This window comes from Xyrauchen texanus, chromosome 50 (assembly GCF_025860055.1).
Source record: "Xyrauchen texanus isolate HMW12.3.18 chromosome 50, RBS_HiC_50CHRs, whole genome shotgun sequence".
Classification (NCBI taxonomy): Eukaryota; Metazoa; Chordata; class Actinopteri; order Cypriniformes; family Catostomidae; genus Xyrauchen; species Xyrauchen texanus.
The window spans coordinates 14,453,971-14,478,710 of NC_068325.1; the positions used below are offsets into that span (position 1 = coordinate 14,453,971).

At 37.0% G+C, this 24,740-nt stretch overlaps 1 protein-coding gene across 2 annotated transcripts; it reads left to right on the plus strand.

Annotated features, from left to right (window-relative positions):
• The first annotated feature begins 1,901 nt into the window (after positions 1-1,901).
• On the plus strand, positions 1,902-24,639 carry LOC127641386 (rho GTPase-activating protein 45-like). 2 transcript variants are annotated; one of them, XM_052124369.1, is made up of 23 exons: positions 1,902-2,177; positions 3,603-3,996; positions 6,473-6,616; positions 6,991-7,075; positions 8,979-9,051; positions 9,192-9,252; positions 9,564-9,698; positions 13,420-13,481; positions 13,570-13,680; positions 13,834-13,914; positions 15,367-15,534; positions 15,709-15,846; positions 16,567-16,757; positions 17,058-17,179; positions 18,311-18,409; positions 19,636-19,737; positions 19,856-20,019; positions 20,629-20,817; positions 21,421-21,558; positions 21,762-22,000; positions 22,229-22,466; positions 22,845-22,944; positions 24,063-24,639. In XM_052124369.1, the coding sequence occupies exons 1-23, from the start codon at positions 1,908-1,910 to the stop codon at positions 24,317-24,319; spliced, it is 3,561 nt and encodes a 1,186-aa protein (XP_051980329.1). In that variant the 5' UTR covers positions 1,902-1,907; the 3' UTR covers positions 24,320-24,639. The 2 variants fall into 2 exon arrangements, with proteins under 2 accessions (XP_051980329.1, XP_051980330.1); XM_052124370.1 differs by lacking the exon at positions 1,902-2,177 and adding an exon at positions 2,208-2,797.
• Positions 24,640-24,740: the final 101 nt, after the last annotated feature.

The following is a 24,740-nucleotide window of genomic DNA, read 5'->3' on the forward strand; positions in this document are numbered from 1 at the left end:
ACTATGAGATAGTGTTCTGTGCACATAGCGGTTATTGAGGTAGCAGCCAGGTATAAAGTGACAATAATTAAAGTGCAACTCAGGACACCTGTGTGTGTGTCAGTCCAGTCTCTGAGTATTGAGGAGTCTGATGGCTTGGGGGAAGAAGCTGTTACACAGTCTGGCCGTGAGGGCCCGAATGCTTCGGTACCTCTTGCCAGACGGTAGGAGGGTGAAGAGTTTGTGTGAGGGGTGTGTGAGGTTGTCCACAATTCTGGTTGCTTTGCAGATGCAGTGCTTTTTGTAAATGTCTTTGATGGAGGGAAGAGAGACCCCAATGATCTTCTCAGCTGTCCTCACTATCCTCTGCAGTGCTTTGCGGTCCGAAACGTTGCAAGTCCCAAACCAGGCAGTGATGCAGCTGCTCAGGATGCTCTCAATAGTCCCTCTATAGAATGTAGTGAGGATGGGGGGTGGGAGATGTGCCTTCCTCAGCCTTCGAAGAAAGTAGAGATGCTGCTGGGCTTTCTTGGTGATAGAGCTGGTGTTGAGGGACCAGGTGAGGTTCTCCGCCAGGTGAACACCAAGGAATTTGGTGCTCTTGATGATCTCCACAGAGGAGCCGTCGATGTTCAGCAGAGAGCGGTCACTCCTTAAGTAAATTTTTGTTCACAGTCAATATATCGCAGAAGTATTTTTAATAACTTTTCAATAAGTGGAAAGATAGTATTTGGGGTAAAAAAAGCCCTCTTGTTGCAGTGACTAAAGGCCCTTATAAAAAACATTCTTTAGGTGTGGTGGTGGCGTGGTGGGCTAAAGCTCATAACTGTTAATAAGAAGGTTGCTGGTTCGATCCCCACAGCCACCACCATTGTGTCCTTGAGCAAGGCACTTAACTCCAGGTTGCTCCGGGAGGGGATTGTCCCTGTAATAAGTGCACTGTAAGTTGCTTTGGATAAAAGCATCTGCCAAATGCATAAATGTAATGTAAATGTATGAAAAATGTTCGAGATTAATTTATTTATAGAATACTTGAGATATTATGAAATGCCAAATTGAAATAATCAGAAAATGTTTAACAAATTAAAGCATTTTGACCACTTTTTCTTAAAAAAAAAAAAAAAAAAGGAAGAAGGAAAAATCAAGGTTACAGTGAGACACAATTTAAGTGAATGTGGGCCAATTATTGGAGAGTTTAAAGACAGAAATGTGAAGCTTATATTTTTATAAAAGCACTTACATTAATTCTACTGTTAAAACTCATGTATTATTTGAGCTTTAAAATTGTTTAAATCATATTTGTTTATAGTCGTTTTAGGGTTTGTTGACATTAAATCGTCATGGTAACGAAGTTGTAAAATTTGATATAACTTTACACAGAAAATGTTTAAAGTGATTTTATCACACTATATAATGTTTATACACATATATTTTATGTCTTGTGGTTATAAAAATGGTGAGTATTTTAACGTTAAAAAAATCGAGAAATAATACTACTAATAAGACATATTTTGTTATAATTTAAATACAAAAGAGAGGAAACTAAGAAAAAACGTTACAAATAGTAATCGCGAAAGAAATGTTTGACTTTTATTTATTTGTGTAAAGAAAGAGGATATAATGGGCGGTGTTTTAATGTTTAATTAAGCAGCAGCAGGTGCCAGAAATGAACATCAACATGCCGCTCAGACAGAGTGCGCGAGGAGATGACGAAAACAATATTTTTACACGTTAAAAAATGACGGATATCGCGGCATAAAGTTGTTTTACAACTCTTAAAGGCATGCATTATTTTATCCGGTCCCAATGCAAATGTCAATGCAGTTTCACGTGTCAAAGGGAAAGAGAGAGAGACGGGGGAAAAAAAACTCAAAAGCGGATGCTCCCATGACTGTGTCTTCTGATCAGCGGCAGTAGATTCACAGTCAATGTGCGATCACATCAGAGGACTGAGACAGCCGCTCGAGCGCGGAGTGTATGGAGATAAAAAGCCTTCAAAACCTCGCATTGGTGCACTGAAATGGAGAACCGGGGGGTGGGCAGAGGGGTTATATCGTAAAATCAAAGAAATACGCGTCAGATCCAAACACACGAAGTTTAAAATGTTTTCGAAAAGGACAAGGGAACTGATAAAGACACACTCGATGTCAAAGAAGAGCCGAACAGGAAGCAGCCAAGCGCCTCTCAGCTCTCCATCAGTAAGTCGCACAGCATCTGGAGTCTTTTCCTCCTGTCAATCAACCTGACTGACATTTCTGTCCAGCGCTCGTGTTTTCGCGGCGTATTTTCAGTCGCTAAAATAGTTACAAATTTTCACATGATTTTGAAACGTAAATATCAGACATTACGTTTATCATAGACCGTTATGTTGTGTTAAGGACGGGCTAAACTTCCTTATTGAGATACAGCACAGAGAGCGGCGAAAAGTTCGGGTTTTTTCCATATTCTTAGAATTATTTGCCATTTAAATGGTTTATTGTTTTCATTTTGGTTTTTATTTCACTCTAGTGCGATAGTCTGGTTTGGGGATTTCCTGCGACTATTAAATCTATAGCTAGCATTATGAAGGGCTTATGAAGCTAACTCTTTGTCATATGGTGTGTATATATAGCTTCAAAAGGCAATTTGAGAATGATATGTGATGGAGTATAGGGTTATAGGTTGACTTTAACGGTGTAAACAATAGTTGAAAATGTTGAAACGTGGAGCAGGTGGCAAAAGCTACAGTCCGTACGCGACGACTCAGAGGGTTAAGAAAACAAACAGCAAAAATAAATTGGACCTCTTACCAAATAGATCCAACATCTGGCTCAAACAGGTAGGTTCATATAGCACTAAATAGCTTAATATATGTGTTTCACTGTCGCTGAAAATATATTCATAAATGGGTTGTTTAGATTACATCTTTAATATCTAATTATCTTTTATATATAATACCTAATGACCTCATATTGAGAGACTTCATGGAATATTTGTATTTATAAAAATCATGTCACACCGCTGGACTATTGAACTGCACTACAAAAAGCTAAAAGATTATTAAAAATGGCGAACCTTTATGAAAGAGATGGTTACCAGTTACAGCATCTAAAACACACTTTCCCATATTGTCTATATACATTTTAACATAGAATTGTGATGTTGACTAAATAAGTAGGCAACATATGTCCATGTTTTGTCAATTCTTGTATTTATACTGTAGACTTTCAGACGATGGACTACAACGAATATATTTCCCCTAATATATTGAGTCGAATATTCTTGAAATGTTGTTTTTTGTGTCTTTACAAACGTTTTTCTTCGATGGAAGTGCCCATTGTCTAAATTACATGTATTTTTGAATCTAACTGTGAAAATAGTTGTATTTTTTTATTAAATAATGGCCTTGTATGTTTATGAGTGTTTTAGGCCTCAACGAGACCAACTAGAGTGGTATCAACTCGGTTTCAGGGTGTGACAGGAAGTCGGCCACAGTTACACAATCGCTCTTGTGAAAGAAGTTCTGTTTACTAACAGCCGTCTATTGTAGTCTTGAAACCCGCCCCACAACTTTCCACTTTAACATTTGGATTGTAGTTGTGTGTGTTTCTCAATCTGACACCCTTGTTTTCTACATAATTCAGCTCTCTGCTCTTCAAGAGCAGCCACGGAAAGATGCAATCGATGCCGCCACTTCTTCCCACACCTCTGCCAGTCCCTCTCCCTCGATCCTGGATGTCCCCTCTTCCTGTCCATGTACCCCCTTGACCCAGCACACTAAGCTGGTGGGCTGCCCGTCCCCGATGGGCACCCTGAAGCGACCCACTTCTCTGAGTCGTAATCCTAGTGCGGCGGGATTCCCAATCCAGTCTTGGGTCTTCAGTAAGGGTGCAGGAAAATCCGTCATTACCCAGAGTCCCTCGCCCGAGACCCCCGAGACCACGGTGGCTATTGAGGTGGAGGACATTCCCTCACTGCTACGTATGGTGGAACGATTTGCCAAGGCGGTGGAAAAGCTAAAAGATGTTGTGCTTGAAGGTAAGATGATGGTTTTGTTTTTGTTGTTATTTGATTCCAGAGAAGATTTTAAAGGGGAAATGTGGCATATTCTCTTATCCCAGCTTATCGCTCCAAAAAATAGCTCTTTGACTGAACCACATGTTTAAAATGAGTATTCTTCAGATTAACAATTTGTATTGATTCACATATTTGAATATAGAAAAACAAAACATAAATGCAGAGAATCAACATTAACCCCCACTATTACCCCTCTTCCTCCCAATCCCACCCTGCAACATTCCAGTACATGAATGATGCACTCAAAATAAATATATATATATATATATATAAAATAATGATCACACATACATAAATGACAGATATCTGCCCCATTTCTCCACGAACAAGTTAAACTTCCCCAGTCTTCTAAATGACCCTTCTTCAAAGGCCACCACACTTCCCATCTCCGAGCAACCTCCATCCCCTTAAAAGTATCTGTCTGGCGATCATGACACTGGTTAAGACCCAACTCTTAGTGTCTATTTTCAACGTTGATGACCGCCCCATTGCCAAAAATGAGTGTTATTAAATCAAAATGACTGCGTTATCGCTACACAAACACTTTGTGTAGAAAGAACCTAGTTGAATTGGGTAAACCCAACAAAATAAGATGTTAATGTAATTAAAATCTCTTTTTTTTTTTTAATGTACTAACTAGTGTGAGTGAATGTTAGCATGCTAAATACATGCTGGTTGGAAGCTCTTCAGAGTGTAGTTTAGTAATTATGCTATGGATAGCACAACAAATAAATATTTCATCTTTTTGACACTTGACTTGGTGAGCAAGTCAAACTTTTGAAAAATACTTATTATGAGGTCATAAAAGACATATTGTTTGACAAATGTATTTAAGTCATTTACACACAAATATTGAAATGTTTTGTTTATTTTACTCTTTGTTGAGATTATCACAGTTTTAAACATTTAATAATTTGTATTTTTCTAGTGGATTTTCAAAGTTTAATAATGAAAGTCTGGGTCAAGGACAAGGCTAAAGCAATCTGTAAATTACAGAACTTTTGAAAGTACCAAAAATAAGTGATTAAGACAATGTAAAAAGTTTCTAAGTCCATTTTAATGTGACCTTCATATAACAAACTAAAAGTTATTTTAATAAAAATCAAATCCATTGACCTGAAATCGCTTGAAGATGAAGAAACGCCCAACTGAAAACTTGATTTAAGTCAAGTAAGTTAAATCTTCTGATTAACCACATGATGATTTGTACGTCAAACAGTCTCACCACAAACATCATATTCTTCTGGCGATCATGTGATCGGTAGAGGAGTGAAAGGGTGGAGCTAAGTTTGCTGTTCTTCCTGTAGCTGCAGTAGAGTTGAGTTCCTGTGTGGTGCACCACATTGGAACAGGAAATGGTACTCTCAGAGAACACCCCCTTTTGCTTTTAGAACGCAAAACATGGCGCAATGACTTGTAACGTCATTTAGGGACATTTAGTCATACCAATAAAACTGGACCTTTGTTTTGGGGAAATCTGTTAAAAACATCCATAATTGACTGTTTATTTCCTATTTATTGAGGAAATTTTCAACAAGATGATCTTTTTGGTACCATGGTACAGACAGTAATGCCATTGTACTTTGATATATTAAATATTACTCTAAAGAGTACCATGGTATTACAATGTCACACATGTCCACCTAAGATTTTTTTTTTACTTCCTTGTTTTTAGTCAACAATCATGTTGAGGTCCGAAGTTGATGTGAAACTATTGCCTGTGATTTCAACACAATGGGTTTCATTGGTTGTCCCTGGGCCTATACCACATTTTACACCAAGCTCGTTTTTCTTCACCAAAACCGTTTTACATTTTAAACAAGTGGCCTTCTTTCTCAGTGTAAAACTGATTTTTTTTTTTTAAGCTTCCCTTTGCTCTATACACAGGTTAACTGGACTAGTGTGACACTCTATGAATAATGTAGTGTTTCTCGTTTTAGAAAGTTACAGTTAAAAGCCATGCAAAATGTAGCTTGTAGATGTGTCGCAGCAGACAAAAGTAGTGAACAGATGTTTGCTGCTTACACCTCTTACATAACTTCACTGTTTTATGATCAGTGCTGATTTCCTGTACTTTTGCATATTACAGACAGACACATCATTTTGCTCGTAATGAAGGTCATTAGGTGACATTCACATATTTGGAAGTTGCAATCATAGTGTGAAGTTCTTCATTTGACAAACAAACAAACAAACTGATACAGTTGGAATGTGCAAATTAGTGTTCAATTCACTGGAATATCCTGTCTTAAAGGAATAATTTGCCCAAAAATAACTGCCTGATCTCATGAAAAATCAGCAACAGTAGGTTGAATGTTTTGTCTGCTAAAATTTGTGAATGATTACCAAATGTCCGAAAATTGCATTTTGACATTGGTGTAATTGGAGGACTGCTAACTTTTAACACTGATTAAAACATGTGGCTGGTTTTTCTCAGACAAACAGGAGAACCGCAGACCGTTGGCCCATGAGTGTTTGGGGGAAGTTTTGCGTATTTTGCGGCAGGTCATCAGCATGTACCCTCTCCTCAACACTGTTGAGACACTGACTGCTGCTGGCAAACTCATCTCACAGGTCAAAGGTCAGAACAATCACAAATGCTAAAATATTAAGTTCTTAAGTGTGGCATTTGATCACACAGGATGGATATAATTTGAAATATCACTAAAGGGCTGCTCACACGACGCATTGTTTTTTTTTATGTAAACATGCACTAGACGAAGGTCTATAAACATTGCTCTTGTTTTGTAGATTTAAAAAAATAAATTTGGATTCCACGTAAAGTTAAAAGGAACGTCAACTCATAAAAACAATTCTAGAGACACCTGAGTTGCATGCAAATACACGTTTGGACTGAACGGCCCCTCATACATTCTATTTCTGAACTAATACGTTTTTATCCTGATCTTGTCCAATTTACCATTATAATCAGAATTTGTCCATCTTTGCTTTCAGGATACCACTATGAGGTGTGCAATGAAGCAGACAAGAAGGATTTTGAGAAGGCCATCGAGACTATAGCTGTAGCGTTTAGCAGCAAGTGAGTATGGTGTCTAGTTCAGTGATTACATAATTAGTATGTTTACATACGCTGTTATGATCGAGCTACAGCGGGGTTTTGCATAGTCAACAGTCTTTCCAAGTGTACATTGCACAATGCATAATTGACTATTTAAAGTAAGGTCGTCAAATACACCGGGCTAAATGCACGTCGTGCATCACCCCTGTCTTTAGAAGCTTAAGCACTTGTGGTATTGGACTTAAATAACTGGTCGATCCTCCTTTGGCAGCAGTAACCTCAACAAAGCATTTCCGGTAGCTGCTGATTAGACCTGCACAACATTCAAAAGGAATTTTGGACCATTCTTCCTTACAGAACAGCTTCAGCTCGGCCATATTCTTAAGGTGTGTCTGGTGTGAACGGCTCTCTTGAGGTCATTCCACAGCATCTCTATTGGGTTAAGGACTGGGCTCTGACTGGGCCATTTTTTTAAGCCATTCTGTAGTGGATTTACTTTTTGGGTCATTGTGCTGCTGCATCACCCAACATCTACTGTGCTTAAGCTGGCCCACAGCCACCGTATAATTATCCTGTAGGATATCTTTATAAACTTGGGAATTAATTTTTCCCTCAATGATGGCAAGCGGTCCAGGCCCTGAAGCAGCAAAGCACCACCAAATCATGAAGCTCTCTCCACCATAATTCACATTTGGAATGATATTTTCATGTTGGTATGCAGTGCCTTTTTTACTCCATCCGTATTGCTGCATGTTCTTCCAAAATAATTCAACCTTGGCCTCATCAGTCCACAAAATTTTTCCCAGTAGTGTTCTGGAGTGTCAAGGTGTTCTTTGGCAACTTCAGTCACACAGCAATGTTTTTGTTTGAAAGCAGAGGCTTCCAATGGACACCATGCCGGTTTAATATTTTCCATATAATAGACTAATGAACAGAGATGTTAATCGGCACTTTTAGGGAGAGTAGCCACAGTACTAAATTGTCTCCATTTATAGACTATTGGTCTAACAGCTGATTTTCTAAGCTCTTTGAGATGACTTTTTAACCCTTTCCAGCGTTATGCAAAGCAACAATTCTTGATCATAGGTCTTCTGAGATTTTTTTTTTTTTTTTTGTGAGGCATGGTCCACATTAGCAGATGCTTCTTGTGAATAGCAAACTCAAAATCATTGAGTGCTATTTATAAGTCAAAGTAGATCTAACCCACACCTCCAATCTCGTTTCATTAATTGGATGCAGGTTTGCCAACTCCTGACTCTAACTTTTGATGACGTCATTAGCTTGGGGGTTGACATACTTTACACCGTGAAATGGCACACACTTCCAATGTGCAAAGCGTTTTGGGTTATTGTTTTGTATGTCCAAAAATGTATCATATTTCATATTTTGCTTACTAGGTTTTGTAGTTTCACTAAAGAGCTGGAAGCAGCACTCTAAAAATGCTCTGTTAGATCATAGCTATAGAGAAATAACAGGAAGTTGTCTTGTGGCTTCTACTCTTTTACTTAACAACGGCCCCAAACCCTCAAGGATCTGTTTTTGACTTGGAGCTGATCATTATCATCTCTCTGCTAGTAACTTATCTTTCAAAATTGATTCTTTAAAAGTCTCCTGGGTACTTCAAGTTATACTAACAAATTAATTGCAATACATACTTGAATAGCAGTGCAAGTCATTAGCTTAAATGTTAAAGTTTGTTCTCTGAACTTCCTGTGGTCAAAACATTAAATCACAGCACGACCAAGTCAACATGACACTGTGTGTCATGGTACAGAACACTGTAAATGGGAAGGTAATGAACCAGACACTTGCACAGGCCTTTGCTATTTTTCCCTGGTTGTCATGGGTGTTAACTTAAGCCGGGTTGTCATGGGTGTTAACTTAAGCCGGTATGTGTATAAACACAATTTTTACCTTTTTTCAGTGTCTCTGAACTTCTGATGGGAGAGGTGGACAGCAGCACTCTGTTGTCTGTGATGCCCACAGAGAAAAGCAGAGTAAGTGTGTACATGTATGTGTGTATCAGATGTTTAAGAGTGGCTGTTGGCAGTAGTGTCTTGACTTCTTGAAAGTGCTGTTTTTTTTTTTTTAAAGAAATCATAAATGAAAATGTTTATGTTCTTTCTTGAATATTCAGTCTATGGAGAATCTTTCTGGTCATGAGTATTCACACACACGGAGTGACTCATCTGAGCTAGGTAGAGTAACTAATTTTCGCAGAGCATTACGAAATACACGTAGGGATAAAATTAGGGATGCACTACTATTAAAATATAAAAGTATACATCCTGTTTGATTGTTTTTTCTTTAGCGTGAAAACAAATGCTTCAATCTAGAATTGACATGCTTAAAATCAGGCATCGAAGCATTATATTGTACGGTTAAAAAGATGAAAATATTGTGAATTTGAAAAAGACCATTATTATTTTGAACTATATATTTTGCATCTTTAAATGATTATTTTGAAGAGATGAATATTGATTCTATTCTTGTGAATGCATGCTGAAAGTAATGAGTGCAGAAGAGGTGGACATTATACTGCAGCGCAGTGAAGGGGGCGTCGACTCCGCCCTGACGTACGCCAAGACCATCTCCAAATACATGAAGGATCTGATCAGCTATGTTGAGAAAAAGCTTGCACTGGGTAGGATCAAGTGTGGTCATTTATGGTTTCAGCACGTTTACATGCACGATCTTCGACCGATTATGCAGCGTTTCTTTATCAGGTTAAGGTTATAAAGAAAAAAATTATGTTTAAGCAAAAAACTATTGACACAGGTAGATTTTTGCCTTTGTGGAGACTTGATCCCACCATGGAATAATGAAAAAAAAAAAAGGTAATTTTGACTATCTCACAATTGTGAATATTTCTCATAATTGCATCTTTATATCTTGTAGTTGCGAAAATTGCTCAGTTGTGACTTTATATTCAATTATTACTTTATATATCTCAATTGCAAGCATTTATTTATCACATTTGTTTTTATATCGAAATTGGAGCTCTGAAAAGATTAAAAACCTTTTCTCAAGTCAAGTCAAGTCAAGTGGTTTTTATTGTCGTTTCAACCATATACAGTTAGTACAGTACACAGCAAAACGAGACAACGTTCCTCCAGGACCATGGTGCTACATAAAACCAACAAAGGACCAACACAGGACCACATGAGACAACACAACAAAATAAAATACCTATATAAAAAAACCTACATATACCTATATAAAGTGCATGTGCAAACAGTACAGGACAGTACAACAAATTTCTGACAACGAACAGGAGAATAGACAGTGCAGCGCCGACCAGTACTCAGTAGTGCAAAAAGATGACAGTTTCTAAAAATGTAAACATAACATACTATGAGATAATGTTCTATGCACATAGCAGTTATTGAGGTAGCAGACAGTTATAAAGTGACAGTTATTAAAGTGCAACTCAGGACACGTGTGTGTCAAACCAGTCTCTGAGTATTGAGGAGTCTGATGGCTTGGGGGAAGAAGCTGTTACACAGTCTGGCCATGAGGGCCCGAATGCTTCGGTACCTCTTGCCAGACGGGAGGAGGGTAAAGAGTTTGTGTGAGGGGTGTGTGGGGTCGTCCACAATGCTGGTTGCTTTATGGATACAGTGTTTTTTGTAAATGTCTTTGATGGAGGGAAGAGAGACCCCAATGATCTTCTCAGCTGTCCTCACTATCCTCTGCAGGGCTTTGCGGTCCGAAACGGTGCAAGTCCCAAACCAGGCAGTGATGCAGCTGCTCAGGATGCTCTCAATAGTCCCTCTATAGAATGTAGTGAGGATGGGGGGTGGGAGATGTGCCTTCCTCAGCCTTCGAAGAAAGTAGAGACGCTGCTGGGCTTTCTTGGTGATAGAGCTGGTCTGTGATTAATCGCAATTAAAACATTAAAATATAACCATATATTTGTTTACACTTTGATTCAAAGAACTTGCAAGAAATTGGTTAGTCATTATTTATTATTTGTAAATGATTATAAATAATCATTTATTTTAATTATAAAAATATGTGCATGTTGACACTTTTTTTTTTAATTTGTGGATTGGTAATTAGACCCATTGTTACAGGTATAAATCTTTGATGCAAGTATATGTTTGCATGCCATAAAATCAGTGGGCATACTATAATTAGTCATTTTCTAGTGGACTTTGACGGGATGGGATCAATTGGGCAGATTCAGTTTATGTCAAGATTTTTGGCAAAATAAAATTAAGTGTACATTGCCAATGCATTATTAGACACTATACATACAGATAAACAACAAATTGAATGCTGAAATTTAATTTGCTGTTAAGTTTAAAATCTCAAAACTGTTATTTTCTCTGGCTGCAGTTCAGTCTCTCTCACAGAGTTTAGTTTTTGACACTGGTTCAGATGACAGTGAGTAGCTTGCCTGTATCTCTCCCACACCTGGCTCATCGCTTGCAGATGAAGTCTCCAGTCTCTATTCTCTGACAGTAAATCCGCTGCTGTTTTTACTATGCCCGGGAAATGCACCGCGACGTAATAAGCTCCACACAATCAGTTTCATAATATACATTTCACGATGCATCGCGATCTTCATTTGAATGATCTTGATGTCGATTCTTAAATCCCAAGATCAATCATTTACTCTGTGAATCTCTGCTACAATGAGAGGAAGTCACTACCATTTGCAACCAAATTTCATGTTATGCAACTAAAAATGTATATATTTGTCAGGCTGGTAAAGGTTTAGATTTCACTTACCAGTGAATCAGGGCCATAACCAGGGTTTGAGAATTAGTGAGGTCCACGGTGAGGTGTCAAGACTTTTACCAAAGTTACACCTACAAAAGCAACGTATTCTATACATAAAAATTTAATATAAAAATTAAAGGACAGAAACCAATAATAATAATTCTTAAATAATTTAATCGCAAATGCAGTTAACAATATTAATACGGAATTTTTGTAACACAGAAATGCACATTTTGACAAATAAAAAAAAAAATTACTCATTAACTACAGAAAAATCAGCAAAAGTAAATTTATAAATGTATCTAGGACTATGTTTACTCCGTTACATATTAACATTATCCCAAACTATTAACTGTTTTCCTTTTGCCAGACTCTTTAATTATTTAAAGGTGCACTCAGTAATTTTTTTTCCCCCTTATATTTTACACCTGAAGAATAATAATTTTGAAACGCATGTATAAAATCATGACCGCTGACATGAAATGAGGACTCTAGTCATATCAGTGACCTTATAAAAGCTGGTTTATTCTACATGGGGCAGGGGTGCCCTCATGGGGGCTGCCATTTTAGAATCACGTGACCAGCTGAATACTATTCGTTTAAACGTTTACAGAAATGCAGGACTCATTAAAGAGACACTACTGGTTTTACCACGTGTTCAACAAATCAATGCAAGTACCTGTAAATAGTACAAATTATGCTATTAAACAATACAACTTTAACAAAATATAATACATGCAAAATATTACTTAATTATAATAATATTTATTGATTATATTGATTTGTTAATTTTTATTTTCATAATTATTTGACCGAAATTATGAAACTATTAAAACTAACCCCATTTTATTATAGAATTAGTCAAATTAATATTTTCATATTGTACCGAGTTAAAAGGTCCCCTGTATAATTAACAGCATTATCTGGGAGATAATTTGTTTCATATCTAAGCAAAACGGACATTAGAACTGAAATATACCCATATGAATCGAATCGAGAGTTTGTGAATTGGAATCGAATTGGGAAATCTGTATCCGTGCTAGGATGTGCAGTCGATTTGCACGGGTACCTCCTGGAAATGTATATATGCCAATTTTAACCCCAGGAAGTGAAGACATTAGTGAAGTTTCAGGAAGTGTACAAAACGGATACTGCATTAATTGCTAGTTGTAGTTTTTTACGTGTTAAACAGTCAACTATTAATCGCAGAAATGAACGTGTCAAATTTCCCAGTCCTTATCGTAATTTATATATTATAATTATATATCGAAATAAAGTCACAACTGCGAGGAAAGTATTTGTTAATTTTTGTCTCAGTTGAGAAATATAAAGTCAAAATTACCTTTACTCCGATTTCGCGCTTCATGGAAACTTATTACACAATGATTTAATTTCTCATGTGAACGCAATCTCATTGTCAGTGTTTTTAATAAGCTGATTTTTGGTATAGTTATTGGCATATTGGGGTGCGCATATAAATGCTCATTGATGTCATTACATGATTTAAATGACTAAAGTGCTATAGGTGTATAATGTGACTTATCAAAATGTATTAATGAGACATTTTGCATTAAAAAAATAAAGGTTCTAATAACAAACAAATAAAGAGTCTTATTTTACTTTTTAATCTAATTTAGAGCTAGAGTTCTCCAAGGGTCTACAAAGGATCTATCAGTCATGTAAACAGACCATCACACAGGTGAGTTTCGATTTGATAAAACTCTGCCGTCTTCAAGGTTTCTTACTCCCTATCTGTTTCCCTTCTCATTCATCTCTTTTTCTTTCAGCCTCATATGCCGTTTTTCTCCATTTACTCTCTGGCATTGGAGCAGGACCTGGAGCAGAGTTCTGGGATGCACCAGGCAGCCTCCACCCTGCAGAACCAAACCTTTGTCATGGTACAACACCTTTATTATGTCCATCTCTTACCCTTCATTTAATATTACTTTTTGTCCTACTTTTACAGTAATGGTGTCAAAAAAATAAATAAATGGAGAGTATGGAATGCCCCCCTTTGTAAACTGTTCACTTCACTTTGTGTTCATCTACAGCCTCTTCTACTCCGCAAACAAGAGCATGAGAAGAAACGCAAGGAGATCAAGGAACAGTGGTTGAAAGCCAAGCGAAAGCTGGTAACTCATGTTAAACACAATACTTATGATTGCTATTTGGTATTACTTGAGGTTCAATGTTTGCATTTTTGTTCCTGGATGCTATATATAAATACATTTTTTACCAAAGTGAATTAAAGTAAAAAAAAACATGCAACTGAGAAGAGACCGTGCTTGCTAAGCTAGGCCTTAGGCCAAATCCACACTAAGGATTCGTTCACATAAACATGTTTTTCAATTGTTTACCCATCTAAAAATGCATTCAACGAATGTCTTTGACCATGGGCGCCTGCAGGATTTCATCTGAGGGTACGCATAGAAATCTGCCCAAGACAGCCTTAAATCTAGGGGGTCCGGGAGCATGCTGCCCCTTGAGAAATTTTGGGGGAAAGCAACACCAAAGCATTAAATTCTGGTGACTTTTTTCTCAAGTATGAGTAGCATTCATGTAACTATTGGCTAAAATCATTTCTTCCAATAAATGTTCATAACAAACGCCCATCCATCTAGCGAATGTTTACATGGAAAACAACAGCCCCTTGTTCACATAACACATCACTAGCTGAAGTTTCTCAAAGTTACCTCTCAAAAACAGCCTTTTGTTTCAGTTGATTATAGGTAAATGCCCACTGTATCAGCGCTATTTGTTCTCTGTATTCGTAAATATGCCGATACTGATTTACTGTGTGAGAAACTGCTTCAAATTATTAAATTCACTGAAAAGAACTGACTCCATTATTAATTTGCAAATTGGGCATTTTTAGTTCTTTTAAACAGCCAACAGAAATACGGGACACATTTCATGATTGGTGAATAGGTCAATCGGAGAGCTCATGGTACGCACTGTGTGTACGGTGTTACAGCTTGTGGTGCCACTGTCTTTGACTGGTGCACCATGTCTCACCATTTTTATTCAGCATCTCACATAGGAGTGCCATGTTTTTAGACACTGTTAAGTTAAAAAGGACCGTTTCGACATCTGCGTTCTGTTCGATTTCGTTGCTCTGCGTCTAGCTTTTTTTTTTTTTTTTTAGCACAAGTATACGTTCAGTCTGACCAGCCCCCAATCCATTTTTGATTCAAAATGTTCTAATGTCATTGTGGTTTTTGAGAGCATTTTCTAAAGTCTTCGTTTTTTCAGTGGATGAGACATAAACGTTGCGAAATCAATATGTTCTCTAAATGAAAATGTGGGCGTGGCCTAGGGCTGTGTAAGCCTATGTTGCTATGTTTTCAACGCTCGCCAACAACGGAACAGTGTTTGTGCATAAACGTGCACCAAAAACTGAGCATTTAGAAAATGCTCTCCATTACAGCATACTCTGAAAAATGGATTTGTGGGGATGTGGCCAAGAAGCACCAAACAACTGTACATAACAGTAGTTGTTGAAATGAATAGCTATACAGAATCCTATTGCTTTTGCTGTGTAATGAGGTTTATGAAGAGTTGTTTGTGTATGTGTCTATGAACAGATGGAGTGCGAGGTTAACCTGCGCAGGGCTAAGCAGGTCTACATGGCACGCTGTGAGGAATTTGACAAGGCGAGGACGGCGGCTAACAGAGCTGAGGAGGAGGGTGGAAGCTCTACCACCAAAACAGTAGACAAGAAGAAAAGACTGGAGGAAGAGGCACGCAACAAGGTCAGCCGTTTACCTAAAACTCCCATAATACACCTCTCTGTTGGAGCTCAATAATGCAACAATAATAATCTTAACCGATGATTATCATGGTTTGTTGGTGATTCATCAATTTCCAAAGCAAGAATATTGAGTTTCTGGCAGGTTTTCTAAAGTATGTGTGTCTGTGTCTGTCAGGCTGAGGAGGCGGAGGCCACATACAGGACCTGCATCGCCGATGCGATCACACAACACCAGGAGCTGGAGCACATGAAGGTCACAGTTCTGCGACAGATCCAAGAGGTCATCAAACAGACTGACCAGACAATTCGCTCAGTAAGTAACTACACATGTACACTAACAGAAGCATTTGTACCACACTCCAAAATTAACACTAAGCAAGTGGAATAACCCAGTGTTGGTAAAAATGTACTTGTTATTTTTTTTTTCCCAATATATTTAAATTGCAATATAAGAACAATAGTCTGAAATCTTGCTGACATAAGTTAGGTTAAGATATAAACGGCCTACAAAATAAAAGTAACTTTACTAGAAAAATACATTTAAAAAAAATTGTCTTAATGCCTACATTTTATCAAAAAAAATCATGACTGAGAGACTAGTGTATGACACACTGATCTGTAATTTTTCTGTGCAAATGTTTGTCAAAAGTACAGTCTTTTGTTTATTAAATTATTCTCAAGAGATTTAAAAAGACTGCACACTACTGTTGCTTGCTGAAACGTTGTCAATATTAATTTGAAATACTGGACTTTCTGCAACCAAGAGCAGTGTGCAGGACTTTATCTTTTTTGTTCTTTCTTTTCACAACTGTGTGTGGTTAAATGTTGACTGCTTATTACAAGACAAATAATCATTTTATTAGCTTGTATAGATCGTAAAGTGATATGAGAAGTAGGAAAGATGACTCACAATACCATATAACCAATCGGATATGTTTTAATCCCTGGATACGTGGTTTACTGACCGATCACAATCAAGTAGTCCAGAGACCCGTGTAATAAGTCATAAAAAAAACCTTTGTACCCTTCCCAGGCCACCATCTCCTACTACCAGATCATGCACATGCAGACAGTAGCACTGCCAGTTCATTATCAGACACTGTGTGAGAGCAGTAAACTGTATGACCCCGGACAGCAGTACGCTACACACGTCAAAGACCTTCAGATGAGTGAAGAGCCTGAGAATCATTTTGAGTTTGAGCCCTATTCTGCCTCCACCAGCCAGTGAGAGACCTTCAACTCTCTAACACAAAGACTATAGCATAGAGACATACATACATTGATCTTGTGTGGGGAAATTGGGGTGCATTAGTAGCCAGACAATAATACTGTGGAGTACACAAAAAGTACCACATTTAATACAGTAAATAAGGGACATTAAAAGGTATAAATTACACACTGTATATATTACAATAAATACACAAGATTGGAAAGAGTAAACATTATAGAACAGAATAAACATTTATACAAGAATTTACAAGATTATGGAACTGGATGTCATGTTGTCGTTTTGTGTCACATAAGGCCGTCGGCCAGAGTTCGTGCTGACAGTGCTAATGCAGATGCTCGGAGTACTGCTGAAGTACTGTCCTCTGCAGGAGATGCAGGAGATACAAGCTCCTCTCAAAAAGACGAACAGAAGAGAGGTATGTGCAAAAAGAGGTTTCATTGCCAGAAGTTGGCATTATATATTATACATTGTTACTTTTTATATACATGTATATTTAGGGATGCGCCGATGTGGATTTTTAAAGCCGATTCCGAGCTTCTTGTCACCAGATTGGCCGATCCCGATACTGATCATTTCACCTTTTTATTAGGATCTGTCAAAACTGGCTATATGGAAGCTTTCTGCACACTGTCACTATTTAATTTACCTCTTCCCAGTAATATCACTTTGCCTAGATTTTGCTGACACAAACGTTTTAAAAAGTTTAAAGGGTTTATTAAAAAGGCTTCCTTTTTTTATAGCAATAAAACTTAATGTGACAATTTTGGTTTTTGATTCATTGTCATTATTTCATATAATTATTATTATTCCTTTTTATTTACGTTTGATGTTTGCATTATATTTAATACATTATATATTGGTATCTTAATATTATATAAAGAATTATTATATTTATATATTCCTTCCCTGTCTTCATTTAGTTGGACGATTGTATTAATAGTACATTTTTCACTTGTTGCTGCTTTAACTCTGAGGGGAACATGCACTCTATCGTGAGGGCAAGAGATGAAAGGAAAGCAGAGAAAGAGTGCATGTTTACAGACTCTACGGGTGCCACTATTGTTAACAGGGCCGTAGTTAGTGGGGTGAAAGGTGGTAATGATTCTAGGGCCCCATAGCTAATTCTAATCTGTATTTGTTAATAGGAAAGGGGCCCAGAATACCTTGCTATGGTACAGATTGTTTATTAAATATCTCCTAATTAAATGAAATTAAGATGTTTGAATTACACCAGATTTTGTAACTCGAGTTATTACTGAGATGCCTATGCCCGCCATGAGCGATAATAGGGACCAGTTCACAGCTTGCACTACTTTCCCTTTGTTTTTTCATGTGTGAAGTGCCACATTAACAGCACAGTACACAAACTTTTCATATTGATTTCAGTCAATCTACAAAAGGCTTTCTTAAGGTTGTCTCTGTGTATTCTTCTAGGATTAGATTTAACATAAAAAAAGTCATCCTTCAGCTTTAAGAGTGAGTCAAGTGATCAAAGAAGTTATGTTGATGATTTAAAGAAATGTGAATTATTCTTGTTTCGTGTCAGCTCGAGGTTACATGACCCACAAATCCTGGGGCTCTACCGTGAGTGATACAGACAGTGTGGGAGGAGGAAGTGGCCTGGGATCCCCTACGACCAGCACTGGTATGACTTCCTGTACATTATTTAATTACCTTTACATTTCTGAGTGATGAGACTTTTGATCTTTTCACCTGCCGATTAAGTGGTTGAAAATATCCAATTCACTTTACAGTTAAGGGGGGTACTGAACCATATTTAGGGATGAAAATCTAAGATTTTGCATTTAAAAATGCTGGATGGAAAAACCAAGATGCAAATAAAATCTCAAATGCGCATAAAAACATAAACGCTCACTTGAGGTGGATAATTTTTTTTATTGGGTATGAAGACATGCACATAAACTACAATGGAAACACATTTACAGCATATACAGTGGCAAGAAGTATGTGAACCCTTTGGAATTAGCTGGTTTTCCACATTAACATAAAATGTGATCTCATATTCATTAAAGACACAAGTATAGACAAACACAATGTGTTTAATCTAACAACACACAAACTGTTATAATCTTTCATGTCTTTTTTGAACACATCCCATTAAACATTCACAGTGCTGTGGAAAACGTAATTGAACCCTTGGATTTAATAACCAGTGGATCCTTTGGCATCAATAACCTCAACCAAGCCTTTCCGGTAGCTGCGGATTAGACCCGGACAACGTTCAGGAGTTTTGGACCATTCTTCCTTATAGATTTAGCAGATCCACATCAGTAGATGCTTCCTGTGAATAGCAAACTCAAAATGTTTTGAGTGCTTTTAATAAGTCAAAGTAGCTCTATCTCACACCTCCAATCTTGTTTCAATAATTGAATGGCAGATTTGCCAACTCCTGACTCAAATTAGCTTTTGTTGACATCATTATTTATACATAAATGCAGGTAATTCCAAAGGGTTCACATACTTTTTCTTGCCGCTGTATTTAAGTAGCTTCGACATCCATTTTCATTTCTTTTTTGCAGCAATTTCCCCAGAAGTGCTGTTTTGTTCTATTAAAAACATGGGATGGAACATTGCTTTATTCTCTTATTTTGCAACATTCCTGTTTTGCGCATAAATTAAATTTGTAACTTGCATGGAAACATGCCTACAGAACTGGTTGTGAGCTCTTTTTACTATGGTCTCTTTTTACTTTTTACTAAACCACTCAGAACACCTTAGCAACCACATTGCAACACCCTGGGAAACATCCACAACACCATAGCATTGAAGACGATACTTTTGCTTTGACAAGCACCACTCACATTTTCCTTTGTAAAATGTAGCATTCATTTTATTCTATTCAATGTGTAGGTGACATAAGTAAAATGGCGCGGACATCATCAACTGGAACAATGTCGTCAAATGAAGATCCAGATGAGAAAGACTCAAATGATGCTTCCTTTGAAACTCCAAGTGAGAGGAGATAGTAGATGAAACATCTACATTCATAATCTATGCCTTGTTACAAGATTAACATTTATTTCTTTATTCAAATATGTTCCTTACTGTTTGCTCATCATATTTTATACAGATATAAATGGCATCGAACCTGAAATGGCAGTGCCCACCGGGCCGTTTCGGAATGTCGGGTTGTCGAAAGCCGCTCAGACGCACAAAATGCGTAAATTGCGCTCGCCGTCCAAATGCAGAGAATGTGACAGCTACGTTTATTTCCAGGGAGCAGAGTGTGAGGAGGTGAGGTCACTGTGGCTCTATCCTCTAGGGCAATGGTTCTAAACTAACTAAATTTGTAACAAAAGTTACAAAAGTATCCTTGAAGTCAAATATGAAATGTTAATCCTACCATGAAGAGCAAAGGTCTAATTAATATGTTAAGTGATGTTAATGAATGACATTACTAACAATTTTGTAATTGCATAAACAACAGTAGAAGAGTGATTCACCAACCTAGCATATTAAACAAACATTGGACCAAATATTGTATTGGCCATAATCCAAACTAATATGTTTTCGTCGAAAAACGCATTGATTTTGCTACGTTTACACACCTTGGAAAACACACTCCAGTAATGCAGACTTTGAAAAATTATGATGTTAAGAGTTTTTAAATGAAAATGTATTCATGTGGACGTGGACTCGGTTGCAAATGAATTTGCATCAAAATACTGTAAAGTCAAATCAGACACATTGGCCTTTGACTCCTATCAGAACAGAACTGCCACCAGTAGAGAAGCACTGTTGTAGGATGTAGCTTTTTTTCCCCCCTTTTATCTTCAAAATAAACTGTAGACAGGTGGTTTACTAAACATATTAAATAATTATTTAATATTTCCCTTTTTGCAGTGTTTTCTGGCCTGTCACAAGCGCTGCTTGGAGACTTTGGCCATTCAGTGCGGCCACAAGAAACTTCAGGGTCGCCTGCAGCTCTTTGGGCAGGATTTCTTGCAAGTGTCTGCCAACAGCCCTGACGGCATCCCCTTCATTATCAAGAAATGCATCGGTGAGATCGAGAGAAGAGCTTTGAGAATGAAGGTAAGCCACAGTGGTCTGAAGGCTAATGCATGCTTAGTTTTCCTGTGTGCTGTTCCGTCTCACACATGGTCGAGTGCCTAGCCTTACAAACAATACTCTCATGTCTGCTAGCTCATATGGACACATTTGGTGCATGCACACAGCAATTGCTTTGTGATACTCTTTTTAGTTGTCGTCACAGACATGGACTGTCTGCATGTAGGCCAAAGTATACTTCAGTTTTCCATGTGCCGATATGTGTCGTGCACAGTGTGTTCGACGCAAATTTCATCAGCACATTAAACATAGACATCCATTGAGTGTGTGAAGAGTATCACAATGGAGTCCTGGTGCACATGTGTCAAACGTGTACGTACGGACTTGCGGATCAAAAGAGTATACTCTGAAAGGCTGATCGCTCAACCGCGTGTAAGATGGAACGACACGTGGAAAAAACCAGGTATATCCTAGCCTTGTGTATGAATATTGGCTACATCCAGACAGAACATGAAGACGAAGAGACTTGGTGGCACATGGACAACTGTATTTGTCGTGTACTTTGGCCATGTTTGGCTTAGCCAAAAGAAATGCAAGATCTTTGCTGAGTGCTTCCTCTCTTTTTAGGGCATTTACCGGGTGAACGGGGTGAAGACACGGGTGGAGAAGCTGTGCCAGTCATTTGAGAATGGCAAAGAGCTGGTGGAGCTGTCCCAGTCCTCGCCACACGACATCAGTAATGTACTGAAGCTCTACCTGCGACAGGTGAGACACCATAACATGAGGAAAATAATTGCACAAATATTTTCATTACTGTATAATGTGGAAACAGTTAAATGCAGGTTTAACTGTTCTTTGCGAATAAGTGGCCTAGATTATTAGCAGTGTTTATCATATCTTCATTTGCAATATCCGTTAACCCAAGTTTTAACATCCTTTTTTTGGTTCCTAATGCATTTGTTCCTTAGCTTCCAGAGCCTATCATGCCTTTCCGTCTGTACAATAATTTGATGGGTCTGGCTAAGGAAAGCCTGGCAGTAGTGGGTCCAGAGGGAGCTGAAGCTGGTAAAGGGCCTGACCTGGTGGACTTTGGCCCTGAAACGGACCCTGAACTTCTGGCCCTTGTGAGCAGACTTAAAAATCTGCTTAAAGAGCTGCCAAAACCAAACACCAGCACTCTCCGCTACATAGCACGGCACTTGAGAAGGTTAGCTTGATACGTGAAGCTTCCAAACTTGGTTTATATGTTTTCTTCAAAGTTACTAGACAATTCCAACCTGTAAATAAAGTTTTAGGCTTTTCAAAAATGTTAAATAAAGAAATGTATGACTCACAATGAATATGAAATATTTACGATTCTGCACTATGTTCACTTGGTAAAATGTTGAATGTATAAAGCTTGAATTAAAAAAATGTTTGTGTTTTTGATTTTCAGGATTGCAGAGCTGGAAGACGACAATAAAATGAGCCCAAGTAATCTAGGTATCGTGTTTGGCCCCTCACTGATGCGGCCACGACCTACAGGAGCCACAGTGTCACTATCCTCTCTGGTGGATTACCCATTCCAGGCACGCATAGTGGAGACCCTCATCGTGTTTTACTCCTCCATCTTCCATTCTGAATCCAGTCGGCCTGCAAGCACTAGCACAGCCCGCTCGCAGTCGCTACAACAGGTTTGTGATTATAAATACACAGTATTGTGTACTGGATACAATCCTTCATATTGTGATTTGTTTTGAATAAAAGGTGGCTGACTCATTTCCTGTTGGCCAGTGTGACGAGGAGGCGGCGGGAACCGGCTGAACAGTAAACAAAATTTTAATGAAACTCAACTTAAAACAAATGTAAACAAACACAGACACACATGCACGCGGCAATGTGCATCTCCCTCTCGAACCGGTGCCTCCAACCGACCCTTTATCTCGCTCTCCCGCTGATTCAGTGCTCCATCCCCCTCCTCGTCACAGCCAGATTGAATTTTTTTTTTACAAAGCATTAAAGCTTAACTTCATAAAGGGAAATGTATACATTTGAGGGTTTGGTTTGTGCAGGAAAGCAGCATTGATGAAGAACTCTGTTTGAATAACAGTGATGAACCAGCGGTCACAGATGAACGTAGTGGTGCAGAATTGGACAAGTTCGAGGGCCATGGTATAACATTTCATACTTGTTAATAAATAAAATGTTATTTATTTTATTCGTAATAATTTTTACATATATTTTGTGTGTGTGTGTGTTTTAAACAATTCATTACATTTTAAAATAATTGTATTTTAATATTCTTAAAATAAATTAATATAATTAGTTATTTTACATTTTTATCTATATGTATATGTTAGAATTTAAATTCATTTAATTTAAATTATTTTGTATTTAATATTGCTAAAATTAATATAAGTTGGTGTTTTACTTTTCTTTTTTTTTTATGTATTTTTTTTTTAATGTATTTTTATATCTATATAGCGGTTTAAATTAATTTCATTTAAATATATTTTTTAATATTACTAAAAATCTTATTTTATATTATGTATATTTTAAACTTCATTTAACTTTTACATTATAAAATTACTAAAATATTAATATTGTTATTTTAAAATGTATTTATACTATGTATATTTTAAATGTAATTTTCAAATTAAACAAATGTTATATAATTTTATGTAATAAATATTCCTAAAATAAATTGTATTTATATTCATAATTTTTTACGTTTAAACGTTTTCTATTTTGTTTATTTTAAACTTAAATTTTGTTTAACTTTTAAATGTTAATTTTAATTAATATTAAAAAAAGATTTACATTTATGTGTATTTTAAACTTTCATTTCATTATATATTTTAATAAATATTACTAATTTTAAATTATATAAAGTATAACGTAAATTCTAAAATAACAATTTACATTGTTTTAAACTTTTATTAATATTTGTACGTTAAACTGAAATTAATTTAAACACTTTTTAATATCTCAATTAAAAATTATATAAAAGTAGAACATAATAAATGTATAAAAATGAAAATATTTTTATTTAACTTTTTAACTGTATTTTTACATATACAGTATATTTTAAACAGTAATTGCATTACAAATATACATTTAATTAAATATTATGCTGTCTTTTTAAATGTATTATTACAATTTACAAAATAACATTAAACAATGTGTTTATCAGGACCTTTTTATTGTTCTTCTTGATTTTGTATTACTGCAGGATTGCATAATATCTTTCTACCCATATTATATATTTTTGTTGTGCCCTGTCTCTGCAGAGAGCCCTACTGGAACCCCAAGCTCTCTGGTGCAAAGTCTGGACTCCGAATCCGAGCCAGAGGATGAAGGGGGCAGATGTGAACTACAACCCCCCAGCCCTACAGACCCCATAATCCCACCCGTCCTTCTGGTAAACCTGCAGAGCCCCTCTGACTCCTACAGCCACCCCCCTGCCCTCCCTGAAAGTGAACCTCCAGAATTAGACGAATCAGAGGACGTACCAACAAGCTCACTGGCAACATTAAATATCAATTAGTCTAACAACAACACTGAAACATTGGTGAACGAATACCAAATTCAGGACAAAGCCAGGGTTTGTTGAAATGTGATGAAGTACCAATTTGTCATGAAATATTTTTATATTTAAAATATTTTAGCTCAATTCTTTCTTTTGATTCATTGTTTTGTTTTTTTTAAATACTTATCAGCTTTATTTTACAGTGGTACACTTCTAGTGTTTTTAGGCAAGTTATGATCATATATTGTATCATATGAGATAATATACCCAGTTTGGACAGTGTTATATTGAAATGTCTCTTAAATTTGATGTGTGCTTGTATTTTAATAAAGAAAACATGGATCATTTCAAAATACTTAATATTAGTTTGTAACAGATGCCAATCTACTGGATTCTTTATAGTGCTAATAATACTGTAATGTGGGTGAAGCCATTACAT

What these genes read in the sequence shown, in the direction of transcription:
- LOC127641386 (XM_052124369.1), top strand. Translation starts at nt 1,908, where the DNA reads ATGTGCGATCACATCAGAGGACTGAGACAGCCGCTCGAGCGCGGAGTG. An exon ending in AGGAAGAGGCACGCAACAAG is followed by an intron (nt 15,535 to 15,708) that starts GTCAGCCGTTTA and finishes TGTGTCTGTCAG; the next exon opens with GCTGAGGAGGCGGAGGCCAC. An exon ending in GCTCGCAGTCGCTACAACAG is followed by an intron (nt 22,467 to 22,844) that starts GTTTGTGATTAT and finishes TGGTTTGTGCAG; the next exon opens with GAAAGCAGCATTGATGAAGA.